General features: G+C 36.9%; 1 protein-coding gene across 23 annotated transcripts in view; it reads left to right on the top strand.

Moving 5' to 3' along the window:
* The window catches only part of ppp1r13ba (protein phosphatase 1, regulatory subunit 13Ba), a 77,491-nt gene that overhangs the window by 49,245 nt on the left and 8,676 nt on the right, over nt 1-19,570 (top strand). For 9 of the 23 annotated variants that reach the window (XM_073927365.1, XM_073927361.1, XM_073927367.1 and 6 more), the window contains 4 exons: nt 12,296-12,397; nt 14,940-15,114; nt 18,123-18,319; nt 18,933-19,073. In XM_073927365.1, coding sequence (XP_073783466.1) covers nt 12,296-12,397; nt 14,940-15,114; nt 18,123-18,319; nt 18,933-19,073 — 615 coding nt within the window. Of the gene's footprint in view, nt 1-3,448; nt 3,903-12,295; nt 12,398-13,110; nt 13,209-14,782; nt 14,804-14,939; nt 15,115-18,122; nt 18,320-18,932; nt 19,074-19,570 lie in introns of those variants that run through there. The other 14 variants (XM_073927364.1, XM_009292888.4, XM_073927366.1 and 11 more) reach the window with 4 other exon arrangements.

Below are 19,570 nucleotides of genomic sequence, written 5' to 3'. Positions count from 1 at the left end.
GGATCAGCATTATTATGCCACTTATTGACTGTGCCCATTTCTGTCCGAGATACCTCATCCAACTGGCACAAAAAGCATCTTGTTAAATTGCTCATCGCTGTTGGAATACTAATAGGCTATAGCCCGCATCTCACAGAAAGACATGCATTTTGTGCAGAATTGTGCATCTAAACCCCCTCGTGTTGGCTTTATTGGGTGTTTTAATTTCGAAATATGCACATTTGTAATACAATTAAGACATGTGTAATACTATTGATTAAACTGAGTCGCAATCTCTTCCCCAGTTTTAATGTAACCAGTTTGATTTTGTTTTTTAAACACTGTCTTTATTCAACTTTTAAGTATGTACTGAAGAAAAACAAGACAAAACATAAATAATTATTGTTAAAATATTATTAATAAAAATTACAATTACATGTATATAAATAAATAAATGCATGTACATACACATGCAATATAAAGGTATCTAAGCAATGGTAAATTAATAGTATGTGATACAAGATACAAGACAAAAGATTCTTATCAGCTTCCTTCAGAATCCTACACTGTTTACTTGTTAAACATCAGTCAGTCTCGTCAGCTTTTGTAATGCATATAGCGCATTGTAAAGCACACTCATGCTGTAAAGTTGTGTCGCAGAGCTGCAAACACTGAAGGCAGATGCTGTGGAGCCAGTCACGCATCTGAGTGTGTGCGGGACAGCGGTGGCGCAGCGCGGGGCTCTGACAGTGGCGCCCCCGGGAGAGGAGAGGAGAGGAGGGGAGGGGAGGGGGCTCTGGGTGTTGTGAACGAGTCCTTTTTTTGGAATCAAGTTATTTGAACTGATTCAAATACAGTTGAAACTGAAACGGAGAGAAGATTTTTTCAACAAATTTCTAAACATAATAGTTTGAATAATTAATTTCTAATAACTGATTTCTATTTTCTTTGCCATGATGATGGTATTTAATATTTTACTAGATATTTTTCAAGATGCTAGTATTCAGCTTAAAGTGACATTTTTAAGGCTTAACTATGTTAATTAGGTTAACTAGGCAGGTTAGGGTAATTAGGCAAGTTATTGTTATTGTTCTGTAGACTATACAAAACAAAATAGCTTAAGGGGGCTAATAATGTTGAAAAATAAAAAACTGCTTTTATTTTAGCCAAAACAAAAACAAATAATGAGCTTATAATAAAATAAAAAAAAAAAAAATTAAGCTCATTTAGATGATTTGCTGAAAGAAAGAAGAAAGGTTTTATTATTATTTTTGCCCATTTAAACAAACTTAGATTGTGGTCATCGCAAACGAACTCATCTGACAACCGACTAAAAGCCTCTTAAATGAATCAGTTTAATGCCAATGTAAAAGGATTTCTTGTCATTTGGAATTTTTTAGGCAAATAAAGATGGGGAAAGTCAATTTTGAACAAATAACCATAAAAATAATACAATTTGCATTAAAATAGGCCTACAGGTACCAAATATGATAAACATAATACCGGAAAAAAAAACATGAAGTAGATTTTTGTCCTTCAGGTTTTCAATAGATTTTTACTGTGTAGTCTAATAAAAAAACTACACTGCTACATTTAATTTTTTTTGTATTTAAATGTAAAAAAAAATATTATGGTCTCATAAAAAAGTTTTTTTAAATTATATTTACATTTTAAGTAGCTTAAATGAAATTTATTTTAGTTTTGTACTCTCAAAAAATAAAAAGATTCTTCTGCTTGTTCAAACTACACTCAAAAAATGATTACTGCTGCTTGTTCAAACTACCTGTTCAAAATGAGCTGAAACAACACAATTCTTGTAATTTCTTTGGCCAATTAATTTGTTTTATAATCAGTTCACTTAAATTTGTGACCTATTAAGTTAACTTAAGCGTTTTGTGTTGGGACAACATGAAGGAATTGTGTTGGTTCAACTACCTGGTTGGGGGATTTGTAGTTCCCAGCATGATTTGCATGGGATTGAATTAGGAGAGGGAAATGTTGACAATAAAAGTAATCTTAAGTCTTTAAAGTTTATAGAAAGACTTGTTAGAGTATAATCTATTCTTTAGTTTGAATATTAAAAAAAAAATGTATGTAATCCATTGTGTTTTGAGATTACCACCTTGCAGAAGCACCCATGCTTTGGGTGTTGGCAGCTTAATTAGCACAAATGCAGTTGGTCAGTGAGCAATAGCTGTCCTAAAATTAGTTTGAGATCAGTCTCAATCAACTGTAACTCATGAAATATGCTTAAAAATGGCTCTTTTATAGTTCGTTTTGGATAACTTCAAATAAAACTAGAGACTTTGAAATGTACAACACATAATAGACATTCATGATATTATCAGACCTTTGAGTTTGTATTTAAAAAAAATGTATTTAAACTTTTATTCGATAAAATCATGTTGGACCAACTCACTTGCATTTAATTGTGTAAATAGTTTTTTAGTTGGTGTTAAACACATTTATTGGATGTAAATCCTGCCCACAATTAAATTGAGTTCATCTAATGAGTTGTTTTGAGTGTACTTATTGGAAGTGAGATAAAACAACATACTTGTTGTGGTGTTTTGGACAACTTAATTGTTTTATGTTCAATCCATTTAAATTTGTTAAACAATGGGCTCTATTCACAGCTAGTGTTTTTCAGCTACTTTTAAAATTTCCGGTGAAAGCTTAATTTGACTATTTTCAATTTCATTAGGTTTCTTTTACAGCATCAACGTTGTATTGTAATGACAATACATTCAGTTCATTAGACTTAAGCAATCATTTAGTTGTTCAGGTGTAAAACGAGATGAAAGACTGTGTAAAAGCTAGCGACATCATGATCAGCTGATGAGCACAGAAACGCCATTGAAAATACTTATATTTTATATATATATATATATATATTTATATTTTAATGACATGGCAGGGGGAAATAAAATTTTATGCAGTGCATCTTGTCCGGTCTGGGCCCTCTTTATATCGTATATCTATCAGGCAGTAGAGATCAGTGACTTTAAAAGAAATCAGACCTTAAACGTGACAATTTTATAATGAAAAGAAGCGCTGAGGGTGGCTGGCTGAAATTAAAAGTCAGTGCGCATATACCCAATTATAGTGTAACATAATAGATTTATCTAAATTTTACTATTATAAGGCGATATGTTGCTATTATGTCCAATATTTTTGATTAGCCCATTTATTCTGTTAATCAGTTTAAGGGTGTGCCACTGATACTAATACTGAATCGTCTGAGAACGCTTTGAAATACTCATCCGATAGATTCATTAAAAAGAGCCGACTCAGCAGAACGACTCGTTCAAGAATCGGACATCACTACTGCAGTCTACTCCTGGGCGAGAGAAACACGCACACACATTAACAGCCAAAGAAGTGCTTGCACGTCAAATTTGAGCTTGAGAGAGCGAGCGAGAAAGAGAGAGAGAGAGCAAACTTACGCAGTCTCCATCATCACAGATCCACATTAACATTTGACAAAGGTCACGTTTTCTCTTTCCAACATATCAGTGTTTAACGTAGTGTGTGTGCAGCCTAATTACTCATCAGAGTCACGAGACTGTAACTATGTATAGTAAGCAGAAACGCGCAAAGTCAGTGGCGCGGGAGTGAGGATGACAGCCTGACTCATCGCTAATGTGCTGGATGACTTCACTCCTGCTTTTTGGAGAGGGGATTGCGGATTGGGACTGTGACTCTGGGGGTCTCATAACCACCACAGCGCCGCAGATACACACTACAGCTGCACTGCATCCGTCCGCCGCCGACGCATTGCTCGTAAATGAAGGACCGCGCACCTGACTCTTAGAGAAATAATGGAGTGGAATCACGTCGAGACTGTGCAGGAATTCACAGCTGAAGGACAATGCAGCAAAATTAAGGTCCGATCATGCAGAATAACCTGGGATTCTCACCAGGTAATGTCAGCGGGTTGGTTTGTGTTGCACTGGTTTGATTTGGCACGTTCGTTTAATTCATTTTTTTTGTTGTTGTCACACTTGTGCGTTGTGTTTATGGGCAGGGGCATGGAGAGATTGATTGAGCAGTTGTGATAAGTGTCAAAGTGTTGGATCAGGTTACTTTGTTGTCAAGTTATAGGAGCTGATTGATAGATAGATAGACAACTGTATGTACTGTATGGAGAAGAGATGCTCTGGCTGACATGCAGTATTTGGGTGGTTGATATGACGTTTCAGACTGTAAGAAAATTATTTTGTTATTATGCAAAACTAAATTTTTTAACATGAGATTTATTTTTTTTAATTATTGCATTGTTTTTTTAATCTTAGTGTGGTGAGAGTAATTTATTGTTTTTTCCCCCAGCTGTTTTGTGAACTCCAAAAAGCTAAAATGGCAAAAAAAAAAAAAAAAAAAAAAAAAACATAAACGCAAAATCATACTCGTATACATATAATTTATATGTTTATAATATTTTTAAATGCAATATTTTTTTTCTATATAGGTAAATAACTTCAGATTTCAAAATGCTGTTATTTTTACAGATTTATTTTCCTTTCAAAGTAATTTTTTCAAATAGTTTTGACTGAAAATCACTTAATGAATGAGTGATTTATGAGTGAGTGAATTAATCCACCATGCATCAAATATTGATTTCCAAACTTTTAAATTAAATCATTGGTATTATATTGCCTAAAGTTAAGCACTTTTGTTATTTAATTTAAAAAATGTTTTACACTTAAAAAATATATATTTTTAAAAGTTTACACTTTTAAAAGTTAACAATTAAAGTTATATTAAAATATGTCATATCTGAATGACATAATCTGACATAACATGACAGAATCTGCAGACATATCTTGCTATTTCTGTGGAGGATTTTGTTAAAAATCTGCGGATTTATGTGGAATTATTTTGGGAGTATCGTAACTAAAAACCTAATAAATAAAAAAAAATACCTTTCAACCTTTATTTATTGTTTGCAATGCAAATCCATCTAGATCTACTTATTAGGTAAACAAAGCAAGTCTTTCACTTAATATATCTACCAAAAGACAGAAATTATTACTTTACAAACTGTATTGTAAAAAAATCTAAGGAACACTTTACCACATTACCAAAATGTATTTAAAAACTAAATAAATATAGATTGACACACATTTGCACAGGTAAATAAATAGACTCAATGGTGGGCCAAAAATCTGTGGAAATCTGCAGATTTCTGCGCGTGCAGATTTTGTGTGGTCCTAGTAAGCAGTTTACAGAATAAAACAAATATCATGCTTTAAACAAATGCATAACTGTAAATCATAAAATCAGAGAAACTGAGAATTAAATAAAAATTGCATAACTTTATACATGCATAAAATATATATTCCGTACAATTTGCCAAAACATAAGATTCACGTAGTTTGACTGTTTTCTTCCGATTATTATTCCTAGTAATTTCTCCAATAGTCAACTGAATCGAAAGTTCTAAAACAATTGCAAAAACAAGTGCATTAAAGAATAAGGTCAGTAGACTGAACATGTAGCACTGCTTCATTTTTGCATTTATATGGAAACCAAAATGGCATATTTAAAAAAACTAAAACGTACACTTTGAAGCCTTTTTTGAAAAGTTTGCATTTGCAGGTCCCCAAAACACTCTTGTAAAACGAACAGGCAAAACATGAAAAAATTCCCATTTTTAATTTACAACTGACATGTAGCTAAGCCCCCCTAAGCGTGATGAGCTGAAGTTTCAATATAGCTTCCATGTTAAGCCTTAAAACATGCATTTCTGGTAATTGTTCCTGTGACAGGAGGAAATGAAAGTTCTCTAATTACGGCTCATTTGTTAGACAAGACATGAATAGCGGCTGCTGCGGGCAGGCGATGACCTAATGGACTATGTCATATGTGAAAGAGAGAATTACGTCTCTCGTAGATAACATTGTTGCAGGTACTGTTTGCTATAAATATAAAATGGGTATAATTTGATATCAGAATTGTCAGACACTTAATGCATCGTATGAATTGAAAATATAATTGTGGAGTTTTATAAAAATTCTGAATAACGTCTCTGAAATGATGGTCTGTTCTCTCAGACCCATCAGGTGTTCATGATCCAACACCAGATCAGCCTCAGGGGTGACCTCGTTTTCTGTGGCTTGTACAGCATTTCAGGCCAATCCTTCAGGCGTGTGAACATCCAAGGTTACTAACACTGGCATTCTCTAAAAGGATGTGCTTTTGACTGTTTGTCTGACACTTCCCTAAGTGTTTCCTTTCCCCGTTTTGCTTTCTCTGTTTGTCCTTATTTAATTAATCAAGTAGTTTATCACAAGACATTCATCACATTTACAGTTTAGGTTGGTGGACTTAAATTTCCAGGGTCTTTAGGATGTCTTCATAATGTTTGCACCTGATATAAACATGCGTTAACAGTGACCGATCATAAGTGGTCAGCTGAGAGAGATGCATTACCATTTTCGCCTGGTATTACAGGCGACCTATTATGCAAAAATCACTTTTTTTAAGGGGTTTAAACAGTTGTGTGGCAACGGTCTGTAAATATAACCAACTTCTAATGGTCAACATGTCTTAATTCTATTTTTTATAATCACGTTTTAAAAACAGACTGCAGAAACACTTTAATATTCTCAATTTGTACATGTCATCAGATTTTTTCTTCATTAGCATAAGACATTAGTCTTGTTTTCAAATCTGCCACTATGCTGACACATTTGTAGCCCCACCCCCTTTTAAAAAGAGCACAATCTCATTTGAATTTAAAGCGACAGTCACCAAAACGGAACAATTATGATCAAATCCTAAAAAGGGCAGTTTTAAAGAGTTATGAAACATTATTTTTGGGATATTCTGAGCTGAAACTTCACATAGATACTCTAGGGACACCAAAAACCTATTTGACAATTTGTAGAAAGGGTCATAGTATGTCATAGCATTGTCCACTTGTGATCTGACCAGGTTGAAAAAAAAAATACATTTCCAAGTGCCTCTATTAGGGAGTTTTAAAGGGGTGGTCTACTAAGATATCATATTTTAAACTTTAGTTGATGTGTAATGTAGCTGTGTGAACATAAACAACAACAAAATGTAATAAGCATTAACTTTTACAGAGTTAGTTTGGCAAAGCCTACAGTGAACGAAGTTTGGGGACTATGAAGAAATACATCCAGGCTTGTGAGACCACAAGGGCTTCTTGTTACGCACATTCAATACAGGCGCTGTAATGTTATAGCAAAGAAAGCTAAAATGCCGTCCAAACGCTGCTGTTTGCACAGAGCTTGTTCTGTTTCTGTATTTGGGCTTCTAAAGGACACGATGCAAAGAGAGAAGTGCTTACAGTTTAATTTTAATTATGTTCTAGAGAATTATAAAAAATATATAGATCTAGCATTTGACAAAGGAGAACTGTCAGAATCTCTCCCAGTTCAGTGCTGGATTCAGCTAAATACTCCACCAACCGATGAAGCTGTAGATTGTGAGCCACAACCTGAAACTATTTTTAATTGTTAAAAATTATCTACCACATGCAGTGTCTAATGTTAACGGTATGTTGTTGCAAGGACATAAACAAGCTTCTGTTACTACATGTACAAGTGTAACAATGGTGAAGACTGTTTGAATTAAATTTTTTGTTCCAGACGAACTTGGTTAGCCTACCTTTTACTGAACGGTTCTCGCGGTAGTGAGAAATAAGAGACTGTTCTGGGGAAATTGAGACTTCTGATCACCATTATGGGTGAATAAAACAGAGCTATTCAATATTCTGATTGGGCTACAGCCACTCTGAACCCCAGTTTAGCACCGGCGTCACTGTTTTTGAACAGCAGCGAACCAAAAGGAATACTTCACATTATCGACATAAGAAAGCATAAGGCAAAGAGGCGTTTCAGGTGACATATCGCAAATTAATTCTTCAGCCAATCAAGGGTCCCCTTCTTCCGTGGGTCCTGAGGCTTCAGCCCCACCTAGCCCTTACATTAATCCGGCCCTGTTTATGTATAGTCTTATTTATATAGATGATTTTTTCTTAATAATTAAAAATATATGTATAGGAGGTACTACATTAGTCAGTCAGTCAAAAACCATTGAGATAAATAAGTTTATTTTAAATAAGAATATTAACATAAGCAAAGCAGTGGCGCAGTAGGTAGTGCTGTCGCCTCACAGCAAGAAGGTCGCTGGGTCACTGGTTCGAGCCTCGGCTCAGTCGGCGTTTTTGTGTGGAGTTTGCATGTTCTCCCTACGTTCGCGTGGGTTTCCTCCACAGTCCAAAAGACATGTGGTACAGGTGAATTGGGTAGGCTAAATTGTCCGTTTTCTGTGTGAATGTGTGTGTGGATGTTTCCCAGAGATGGGTTGCGGCTGGAAGGGCTTCCGCTGTGTAAAAACTTGCTGGATGAGTTCTGTGGTGACCCCGGATTGATAAAGGGACTAAGACCGACAACAAACTGAATGAATGAATGAATGAATTGACTGTATAAATTCTCTCAGAGGTGTGCACGGAAATCTCTAGCATTAATTCAATCTTAATTGATCAGCCCCAATTTTAACATCAACTTGCCACATTGACTTTTCTTTTAAAATCTCACCGATGCCTCCATGAGATCATTTAGATAAGTGTACCCTCCACATGTAAGTGAGGTTTTCGCAGTACTGCTCTGACTCACCGGGGCCTGTCAGATATGCTTTAGACATTAAAAGTATAACACGTGTCCAGTGAGCCAGTTATGGGAATTGAGAGAAGCCAGTGACTCAATTATTTTGAACGTGCGCCATACTGATGTGTCAGACTGAAAGACTATCCTAGATTTGTTCAGGACATTCGGGAACATTCATCATGTATGCATCTGCTCATGTTAGTTGTCAGTGTATGGTGTGTATGTGCGCGCTCATATCAAATGACTGAAGGTTATGGAGTGTGTATGTGAGTTTACACAATTGCAGGACGTGGCATGACTCTAAGCATCCTGTTCGCTCTCTCTAGGCATTTCCTTGTGATTCTTTGCTGATTTATGGTTGAGCCTTTTATTTATTTATTTTTGACTGTACTTGTTGGGTTGTTGTTTACTGCAGATGTTTCTTTTACTCAGTGCCACACAGCTGTATACCCTGCAGAAAACAACAGCTTGAACGAGATTAAAGGTTTTAGTTGGCGGTTCATTAGTGGCACAAACTAGTATGCATGAAACATACTGTACCACAGAAAGCTAACTTAAGGAGGTCAACATTTTTCAACAGAATCGGGCACCTTGATTTCAAAACGACGTCAAAAACTCCCTCTTATCTTTGCAACATGCTTGTTCCCTACATCCCTACTTGCTCATTATGTTCCTCTGACTCTGGCCTTCTTGCTGTTCCTCGGTACCACCTCTCTTCAATGGGGGGCAGATCATTTTGTGTTATAGCACCCAAACTTAGGAACTCTCTACCACGTTCACTTCGTTCTGTTAATAATACCTCAGAATTTATATCTTAACCTAAAACTCTTTTCTGAATGCTACACTTCTGATTTGATAAACTGACCACTTTGTTTGAACATCCTGTATTCTGCATATTAGTCTCTTAGGTCTTGTTTTATATTTCCAGTTTGACTGTCTGTACGTTTGTAAATCTAATGTTGTCTCTACTTGATTATTGTTTTTTTCAATGTCTGCTTGTACTATCTCTTTTTGTTACATTCTTTGTAAAGTGTCTTTGAGCTCTGGAAATGTGCTTTATAAATAAAAATGTATTGTTATTATTATATCAAGAATTATGACAAAAAACACGTCAAAAATGTGATGTTAAAACTTTGACATCTATTTGACATCCACACATTGATGCAGTTTTGACCACCAAAATAATGATGACGAAAATGTCGACACAAAAAGGTCTGTCCTGTAATGTTTGACCTGTTTTTGACACCACCTAGCAAACATTTTTTTGTTTTTAAAAGATGTCTAATAGACCTCTAAACGTAGACACCTTGGCTAAAACAAGGCTAAATTTGGGCTGTCAGTGAAAATCTGATAAGTCTAAGAAAGTCTAAGAATAGGCAAAATCTATAGCCATCAAATAAACAGAAGTGAATGACGACACATATAAAGTCTGTCTAATAGATGATTTGTCTAGTTTTGGGCTATTCTTAGATGTCTATTAGATTTTCACTGACAGCCCAAGTTTAGCCTTGTTTTAGCCAAGCTGTCTACGTTTAGATGTCTATTAGACGTCTATTAAACACAATATTATTTGCTGGGCAATGTTGGATGTCAATTTGATATTTTTGTTGACATTAAGGTAGTTTATTATCATCAAATTGATTCATGGCATGTTATTTTATGTTGTTTTGACATCAAGATGCCCGCAAGGTTGTTTTTCTTGGATAGTGGTCTCATAAAAGTTGTGTGAGTCAGTCCCAGTATAACCAGTGTAAAATTTATCTAAAATTAAATAAGGTAAAATTTTCTGCCTGCTTCATTAATCATTTGATTTGTTGTAGGGATAAACCATTTTAACTAACAATGAAAACACCAATATTTGCACATTGATGATTTGATCGTAGTGTTTTCTTATATTTTGGCCTAGTTATTTTCTTTTTGGCTTAGTCAGGTATCACCACAGTGGAGTGAACCGCCAACTTATCCAGCAAATGTTTTACGCAGGGAAACCCAGCACTGGGAAACAACCATACACTCTTGCATTCACACCCACGCCTAAACTACAGCCAATTTAGTGTATTCAGTTCCCCTTTAGCACATGTCTTTGGACTGTGGGGGAAACCGGAGCATCAAACTCCACACAGAAATGAACTGACTCAGCCGGGCCTCAAACCAGCGACCTTGCTGTGAGGCCACTGCACCACCTTATCACTTAGCTGATGATTGATTATAAAGTGAGTTTGGCATGCTGTCCTGGGATTTTACATTGATCAATTCACTTATGACACGTTTTTTTGGCTGTCAGAGAAAACCGGAGAACCTGGGGGAAACCCACGCGAGCATGGGAATACCATGTAAACTCTGCACAGGAACGACAGCTGGTCTGTTAAGAATTTGAACCAGTGACATTCTTGCTGTGAGGCAACAGTGCTAACCACTGGGCCACCGTGCCGCCCTATAGAGGGAAAGGTGGAGGAGTAGGGGTGAAGGGGGGATTCTTCAAGGCGGAGATAACTGCAGAAAGAAACTCTGGTTATTAATCGTGAGTTAGGAATCATTTGATTGGTGAATCATGCATTAGTTAATGCGGGACCAGCCGTGTTCAATCATAATCACGTGCTCCTCCTGAAATTAGTTTATAAATAAACTTCACATGTTCAAATTGTGTTTAATATCAGCACTTTTTGTACATGTCATTAATATTTTTGTTAATAAGTTGAATTTCAGAGATTTTATTTCCTATTTAATTGTTGATAAGAGATTTCATTTAAAATTCTACCAAGATGAAATGCATGTTAAAACAAGTGAAGCTCAGCGTGTTTGTGTACAAAGCTGATGCTACAACACTTTGTGGGTGGGAGCGTGTGTGTGAGTGTGCTTGCGAGTGTGTGTGTAGGTGGGAAATCTGTGTTGTCAGAAGCTTTGCTAAGTGTTTCCTTCCCAGTACTGCTTTCCCAGTACTTCCGTACTCAATTAATCAAGTGTTTAATCGCATGTAATTTATGGCTCAAGGTGATTGGCTTAAACCTGAAAGCAGAACTGAGCATCTATGAGCAAAAGGGCTGATTTCACTTCACAGAGTTTGTCAGAAACAGTGAGATTATTGAGAATTTTACAACAAATAACAAAGCATTCATGATTTGGATGATTGATTCCAACATTTCCAATTTTATGTGTTCCTGAGGTTATGTCTCGAGGTCCCGAGGTTTATGTCTATCACGTATATTTTAATGTACTTTTTTTTTTAATATCAGTCAGCAAGATGAATGAAATTGCTATTTAAAATATTTTTGCAATTTTTTTTTTTATTTAACTCTAAATATAATATATAAATATATATATACAATTAAAAGAGGTCAGCATGGTGGCGCAATGGGCAGCACAATCGCCTCACAGCAAAAATAGGTGCCCTTTAAAAAAGGATTTTTGGATTCTCGGAAGCTGTAGAAATTAAAAATGTAAAACAGGAAATACATTGGGACCATTGTTTTTGTTCACATCTCTCAAAATGGTCTATATAATCTGTTGACTTAAAGCCTGTATGAAACTACCGTCCTGACAACAAAAGATGGCTCATTGTTTTTATTTTAATAAAGATATCATTTAAATTTAACCAAATAAAATAATTATTAAGCTTGTGAAGTTTAGACTGTTTGCTTCTAATACAGATTCATCAATATTTTGTGTGTATGTGTGTGTAGGTGGGGAATCCACGTGTGGAGCTAACACTGTCAGAGCTGCAGGAGATGGCAATGCGACAGCAGCAGCAGATCGAAACTCAGCAGCAGATGCTTATAGCGAAGGTAAGCGCCACTGGATGAAGCCTCATATCTTTATTTATTCATATGTCCTCAGATCTGAACTGTTAAATTAAGAAGAAGTGACCTGCCCTGTGCCAAACTCCACTGTTTTTGTTTAAGCTAAGATGTGCACATTTCAATTTTAGAGTCGTTTGCAGATTTGTTAACGTTGCTCTGTTGGTTTGCTGATTTCTGCTTATTAAAGTGAAGACCTCTGTGGTTTGCCATAAGCAACTGTACACACATACATACTGTAAGGGGCATATGCATGCGAACACATGGTCATATCATCTGGGGTGCATGAACTGTCAGGTTTGATTAATTGTGGTAGCTCGTTCCCATGCATCTCAGGACATTTTCTAAAAGCCTTTTAAATGATTTGCATTTCAAACGCGCAGTTGAGCTTGACGTCATCCTGCTTTAATTTGGCTCTTTTGATATTGTGTTCTTCAGCGCTGTGTCTCATGTACATACTGTCTTGAGGTCAGCATGTGAGTTTTATATGAGCCTTAGACTCGGGTCAGTGCTGGAGGGAACTGTGCTTGTTGCCTGGATGCAAAGTACTTTTCCTTAAACAACAACAGGAAAGAAAGTCCATTCGCAGAGGAAATGAGATCAGCACGAAACTGCAGCTGTCAGGAAGAGGGTGGACGTTCTGACCGCTGAGCATTGCGTGTGCTTGTATGTGTGTTCAAGAAGGTGTAGGTAAAAATTACCAGAATCAGTGAGACTTTGCAAATCAGCAACACGGGGTCTATCGATGTTCAGTGAAGTAGACTATAAGTGACGTATTGGAAATATTACTTGTTGAAAGGTACAGTAAAATATAATGCTTTATTTTTGCTAAAAAGGCTGATTGAGTTGGTGTTTTCATTTGTATTGGTGTAATTTTTGCTTATACATAGTCATGTGCGGATTGATACTAAAATATCTAAATGTCCGATACCATATGTTCTACAATCGATAACCTTATCAAAATATTGATATTTCAGTAATTTGGAGCAAATATGTAGTTTATTGGAACTAGAAATACAGCGGAAAGTAACCATAATTACCTTAGTTTATCTGAATAATGCCAACTTAGTTGGAACTATTTGTTCTTCCGCCTACCAAGTCATGTGCGTAATACGGCACTGTACAACTGCAGAGCTTGCTAGCTAGCCACTTAGTCCGCTGACACATGTTGTTCAGTCACTATTTCATTGGATATGGGTGACCGCAAGCGAAGTTATGTGTGGAGTTACTTTACTTCCATAAACTCAAACGATGCATTTTGTGACTCGTGTAACAAAACAGTGAGGTACTGTGGCAACACCACAAACCTAATCAAACATCTACAGATAAATCACAAGACAGAATATGACAATGTCATGACTAGGCGGTTAGAAGAGGAGGGAAGGAGTAGCACAGGTGATGCTAGGGCGAGACAGACATCGCTTTCAGAGTGCTTAGGTGCAGCAGGCAGGCACTATCCAGGTACAGAGGGTGAAAATGTGGCTGTATTTTGGGGGCTTGGGCTTTTGTGATAGTGAATATGTAAGTTGGCTCTTTTTTTGTATAATAATTCTTCATTAATAAACAAGAATAACCCATAATATGTTTCGTATTCAGTATGAAGTGACATTTTTAAGAACACTACTTGTTACTTTAATTTTCCAAACAGTAATTTTTAGGCAAAGGTCGCTGGTTCGAGCCTTGGCTCAGTTAGCGTCAGACTAAGCCGACAAGAAAATGAATGAATGAATTTTTGGGCAAAATATCAGTATCGCTCATACTCGCCTTCATTTTACTTGGTATCGGATTGGATAGGAAACCAGTGGTATCGCACATCACTACTTATACATTTGTTTTGTGAATTAATTTTTGGTAACTTCCATTACGTCCGAATAATTTAAACACTGCATAGAGAATAAAAAGAACATAATTAATGCATGCATGTTAACGCAGTTGTAGTGTAGTAGCCCTGCAGTTAAAACCTGCTTTGTTTGTCTGTTCATTTAGCACTGGATTGTGTCGAGTCAACACTCTGGGACTGTTAGGCCTGGCTTTGTATTTGCTCATTCTTAAGCAGACCTGAAAGTGCTAGTCAGCATGACCGCCTATGCTTCCCTCTGCTTTCTATTTTAGTCCCATTCATCATGCATTCACTTTTTGGTTGTGTAATGTTGTAATATCTCAAATATCTGAATCTTTCATACTGTTTGGGTAATTAGTGTTTGATTTTTCTCCCTTTTTTGTTGTAAGATGCATCTTTCATCGTCTCTGCTGACGTTAAATCTTAGTATTCATATTCTGTGAGGCCACTGGAATTAAATATATGTTCTTTTTTATTTCCTCTCTCTATTTTACCCACTCCTTCCTTATTGGCTTCATCCCATTCTTGTGAAGCTCTCCATTGTGCGTAGTGAGGTGTGTGTGAAAGGGCTTTTGTTGATCGGTTGCAAGATTGTTTTGATGATCAGTCAGTGCAGCATGTTCCTTCCCATTCCGTAATTGACCGTCACCCTCTCCTGTCCTCTCCTCCCATTTCCGCTCCGTCTTTTAGGAGCAACGATTGCGGTATCTCAAGCAGCAGGACCCATGTCAGGGCCAGTCTGCGTCTGAGAGTGACAAGCTCCAGAGGTTGAGGGAAAGAGTGGAGAATCAAGAAGCCAAACTCAAAAAGGTCCGTGCCATGAGGGGTCAAGTGGACTACAGCAAACTCATCAATGGCAACCTGTGTACGTACAACCATGTAAATTTCAAATGTTTTAAAGTTCCAATTCACATTTGTAGACTGTATAAACAGATGCTATTATTTGTCAAAGGATGTCCAGGCTGTGTTTTTAAGGTGGTGGGGTATTGCAGATAAATAGGTCGTTGAATGCCAAAAATGCCAATTTACTCACCATTTACCACCCTTATCCTAATCCTGCATGAGTTTGTTTCTTCTGCTGAAGATATTCTTTAAAATGTTGATAACCCAAAAGTTGACAGCTGCTGACGCTAGTAGCCTTGTGGTTAGTGTGCCAACCTATAGCACTAAGGGCGTACTCACACTAGGTACAGTTACCTTGAACTGTGCCGAACCGTGCTTGTCTCCCTCCCTTCTCCCGCGAAGGCCTGCACTCACATTGCGATTTACCTTCACACTTAGGTCAGTGATGATGCCACTGTTCAGTTTAACAGGAAGACAAGTGCTCTCCCTCAGTTCAGTGGACATTGCTTTAGTCATATTGTTTTTTTTTTAGTCGTTTGCCATGCAGTGACACGCAGTCAAATATTTCGCGGAACAGATCTACCACTTTTGACACTCATAAATTACCATAAAAGTCCTCATGCTGCACGTATTAGGAGATTTGCTGAAGGTGCAGCGAGGGGATTGTATCTTTAATAAACCATGACAGATCGTGTTTATTAAAAATTAAGAATGGCTAATAAATCCATATGAAACAGTTTCTTTAAAATTAACGTTGCGCGTTCAGATTCGCGCTCAGGCGTGCTTTGCACTCATACTACCAAACTGCACTCTAGCACACCTCTTCCAACTGAGCCAGGGTCGGCCAACTGATCCGCACCTGGGCCCGATTCACTCGACATCGAGTGCACTCGACATCATGAGTTAGTTTCACAGCTCGAGGTCCTTTGATGATCCTGTTTCCATCAACAATCTCCATTCTCCTGTCAAATTAAGGCCATCCACACAAACATGAGTATTTTTCAAAACTGCTGTTTTTACTATGATGTTTGGCCATGCATCTACATGAAAATGCAGTATCAGGTAACTGAAACCAAAACTTTTTTTTTTAAACAAAGGCGGAAAAACTGTTTATAAAATACTTTTGTAGACATGAACATGGCCTAAAGGTTAATACCCCTAAAAACACGCATACATGCAAAAGATGTGATTAACAATTAGATGTTTCTATTGTGGGCAGCACAGTAGCGCAGTGGGTAGCACAATCCCCTCACAGCAAGAAGGTCGCTGGTTCGAGCCCTGGCTGGGTCAGTTGGCATTTCTGTGTGGAGTTTGCATGTTCTGCCTGTGTTGGTGTAGGTTTGCTCTGGGTGCACCGGTTTCCGCAGCAAGTCCAAAACCATGTGGTATAGGTTTAATTGGATAAGCTAAATAGTCTGTAGTGTGTGTGTGTAAATAAGATTGTATGGAAGTTTTCCAGTTATGGGTTGCAGTTGGAAGGGTTGGATCCGCTATTTAAGACATATGCTGGACAAGTTGGCGGTTAATTCCGCTGTGGTGACCCCAGATTATTAAAGGGACTAAGCCAAATAGAAAACAAATGAATGAATGTTTCCACGGAAGGAAAAAGATTCTCCTGAAAAATACAAAATGATATTTCACCAGTTCTTTCTTTAATTTTGTTTAAGTATGTCAGAGCCTTTAGTCCCCACCAGTATGGAGTCACAGCTGGAACAGATTTTGAAACCCTAGGCATTGAACACATGCCAACTTGTAAATGGATATAAAGGAATATTATACACTAAACAGCTGAGGATCACGCACCACCAGACGTTAAAGTCATTACGAATAAACATACTTATGCGGAAATGTGACTCATTGTTTGGAGCTAGATTACCAAATTGGCTCAGTATATCAAACATGTCTTTATCCCATCTAGACATACAGTTAAAGTCAGAATTATTAGCCCCTTTCGACTTTTTAAAATATTTTCCAATGTTGTGTTGTTTATGTTGTTTAACAGAGCAAGGACATTTTCACAGTATGTCTGATAATATTTTTTCTCCTGGAGAAAGTCTTATTTGTTTTGTTTCGGCTAGAATAAAAGCAGTTTTTAATTTTTTAAACACTATTTTAGGGACAAAATTATTAGCCCCTTTAAGCTATATTTTTTCTCGATAGTCTACAGAACAAACCATCATTATACAATAACCTAGTTAAGCCTTTAAATGTCACTTTAAGCTGTATAGAAGTGTCTTGAAAAAATATCTATTAAAATATTATTTACTGTCATCATGGCAAAGATAAAATAAATCAGTAAGAAGTGTGTTGAAAAAATCTTCTCTCCGTTAAACAGAAATTGGGGAAAAAATAAACAAGCGTCTAATAATTCAGGGGGGCTAATAATTCTGACTTCAACTGTATTCGTACTTTGAATCCATGCACTGATAGGAGTTTTACTTTAAATCCGTGAACTCTGATTACACAAAATGTAAAGACTGGCAGTTGCATGGAAACTTCCAGATTGTAAATCAAGGCAAAAATCTGGACAAAAGTCATATAATGTATTCCAGACGTAAGTCAAATCTTAGCAAATCTCTCCAAAGAAGTCAAACTACAACTAACAGTTATTACTATTGTTAGACCACACAGTGGAATCTCATTCCTTGCCCCAGTTGCTTTTACCATCCACTCCCTCTGTATTGCTGGCAGTGGATCAGACATTAGGATTATTTCTGAACTGGGAGTTCTAGCTGGGGTGCGGAAGAGCCTTTGGAAGTTCTCACCCCTTATAACATTCATAAAATAAAAACAAAGATCACAATTTCGTTCCTCTCTATTTAGAGTTTGTTTTATGACATGGACTTAGCGTGCGGACATTTGGCCAGGAAACAATTTTGCACTGGACCTCACTCCCACACATGTGTAAACACACCCACTGGAAAAATCCACAGGCGCTATCATATGCATAAAGCGTTTCAGCAATCGTGCAGCTATTCACTCACTACGGTAGTATTTTTATAAATGGAATGCTTTATGTGTGCCTTTCAGCTGCAGAAATCGAGCATGTGAGCAGCCTGTTCCAGGAGAAGCAGGCAGAGCTGCAGTCGGCCATGCTGAAGGTGGACCAGCTCACGCAGCAGCTAGACGATCTGCGGCAGGGACGTCTCAATGGACTGCAGCCTCTAGGGGGACCAGTGACCAGTAATGCTGCACTGGAGCTCCGCAAACTCTACCAGGAACTGCAGGTACATGTAGGAACATTGTGCTTAAAAGATTAGAATTAAAATTTCAGATAATTGAATCACCCTTTGTCATCCAAGATGTGCAGTTATTTCTTCAGCCAAAGGAAACATTCCAGGATTTATCTTCACATAATGGACTTCAATGTTGCTCATTTTTTTAACTTTCAAATTTCAGTTTTAGTGCAAATGGCCATTGGCATCATTGTAATCATAAAGTTGAATGTTCAACTCAGTTTATCTTAAATATGTTGGACTCACTTGGGGAAAGTAATAGGAAATATACTTTCTTTTAATCCATTAACGCTGTTTGATCATCAAAAACTATTCCATTCCCTGGTGCATTTTTGAAAGACTTTGATTTTAATGCGCTTTCCTGTTTTGCCACACTTGTTTATTCTTTCCTCAAACCTCTCTGAAGTTGTTTGTGGTTTACTTTGCGCCCCAGAGTGATGCTGCATAAAATATTCAAATTACCAAGCGTGTTTTCAAACTCCAAAGATATTAGCTGCATAAACATGTGACACTTGATGAAATGGGAAAATATTCTGACGCACTAATATAATCATCAGTTCTGTATGCGGATGTATGATGCATTCATGATTGTATTAACATTTAGATCCGGAACAAGCTAAATCAGGAACAGAACAGCAAGCTACAGCAACACAAGGATATGCTTAACAAACGTAATATGGAGGTGACCATGATGGACAAGCGAATAGGGGACCTTAGAGAGCGTCTCTACAAGAAAAAAGCAGAGGCAAGTGATAAGGAACCAGTATGCAACTTCAGATTTCTACACCAGATATGTAATGATGCATTGAGTTTCATTGAAAATACGTTATGGTTTTTAAAGATACAATGCATCTGGAAAGTATTCATAGCACTTCACTTTTTTCACATTTTTTATGTTACAGCCCTATTCCAAAATGGATTAAATTTATTGATTTCCTCAAAACTCTACACACAATACTCCATAATGACTATTTGAAAAAAGAAAATTTTAAATTGTTGCAAATTTATTAAAAATAAAAAAGCAGAAAAATTACATGTATATACGTATTCAAAGTCTTTGCCAGGAAGCTCTAATTTAAGCTCAGGTACATTCTGTACATTCATACATCCACTGATCATTCTTGAGATGTTTCACCAGCGTAATTGGAGGTAACCTGTGGTAATTTCAGTTGATTGGACATGATTTGAAAAGGCATACACCTGTCTATATATGGTCCCAGAGTTTGACAGTGCATGTCAATG

Source organism: Danio rerio, chromosome 17 (assembly GCF_049306965.1).
Source record: "Danio rerio strain Tuebingen ecotype United States chromosome 17, GRCz12tu, whole genome shotgun sequence".
In the NCBI taxonomy this organism is placed as follows: domain Eukaryota; kingdom Metazoa; phylum Chordata; class Actinopteri; order Cypriniformes; family Danionidae; genus Danio; species Danio rerio.
This window is presented reverse-complemented; position numbering and strand designations above follow the sequence as displayed.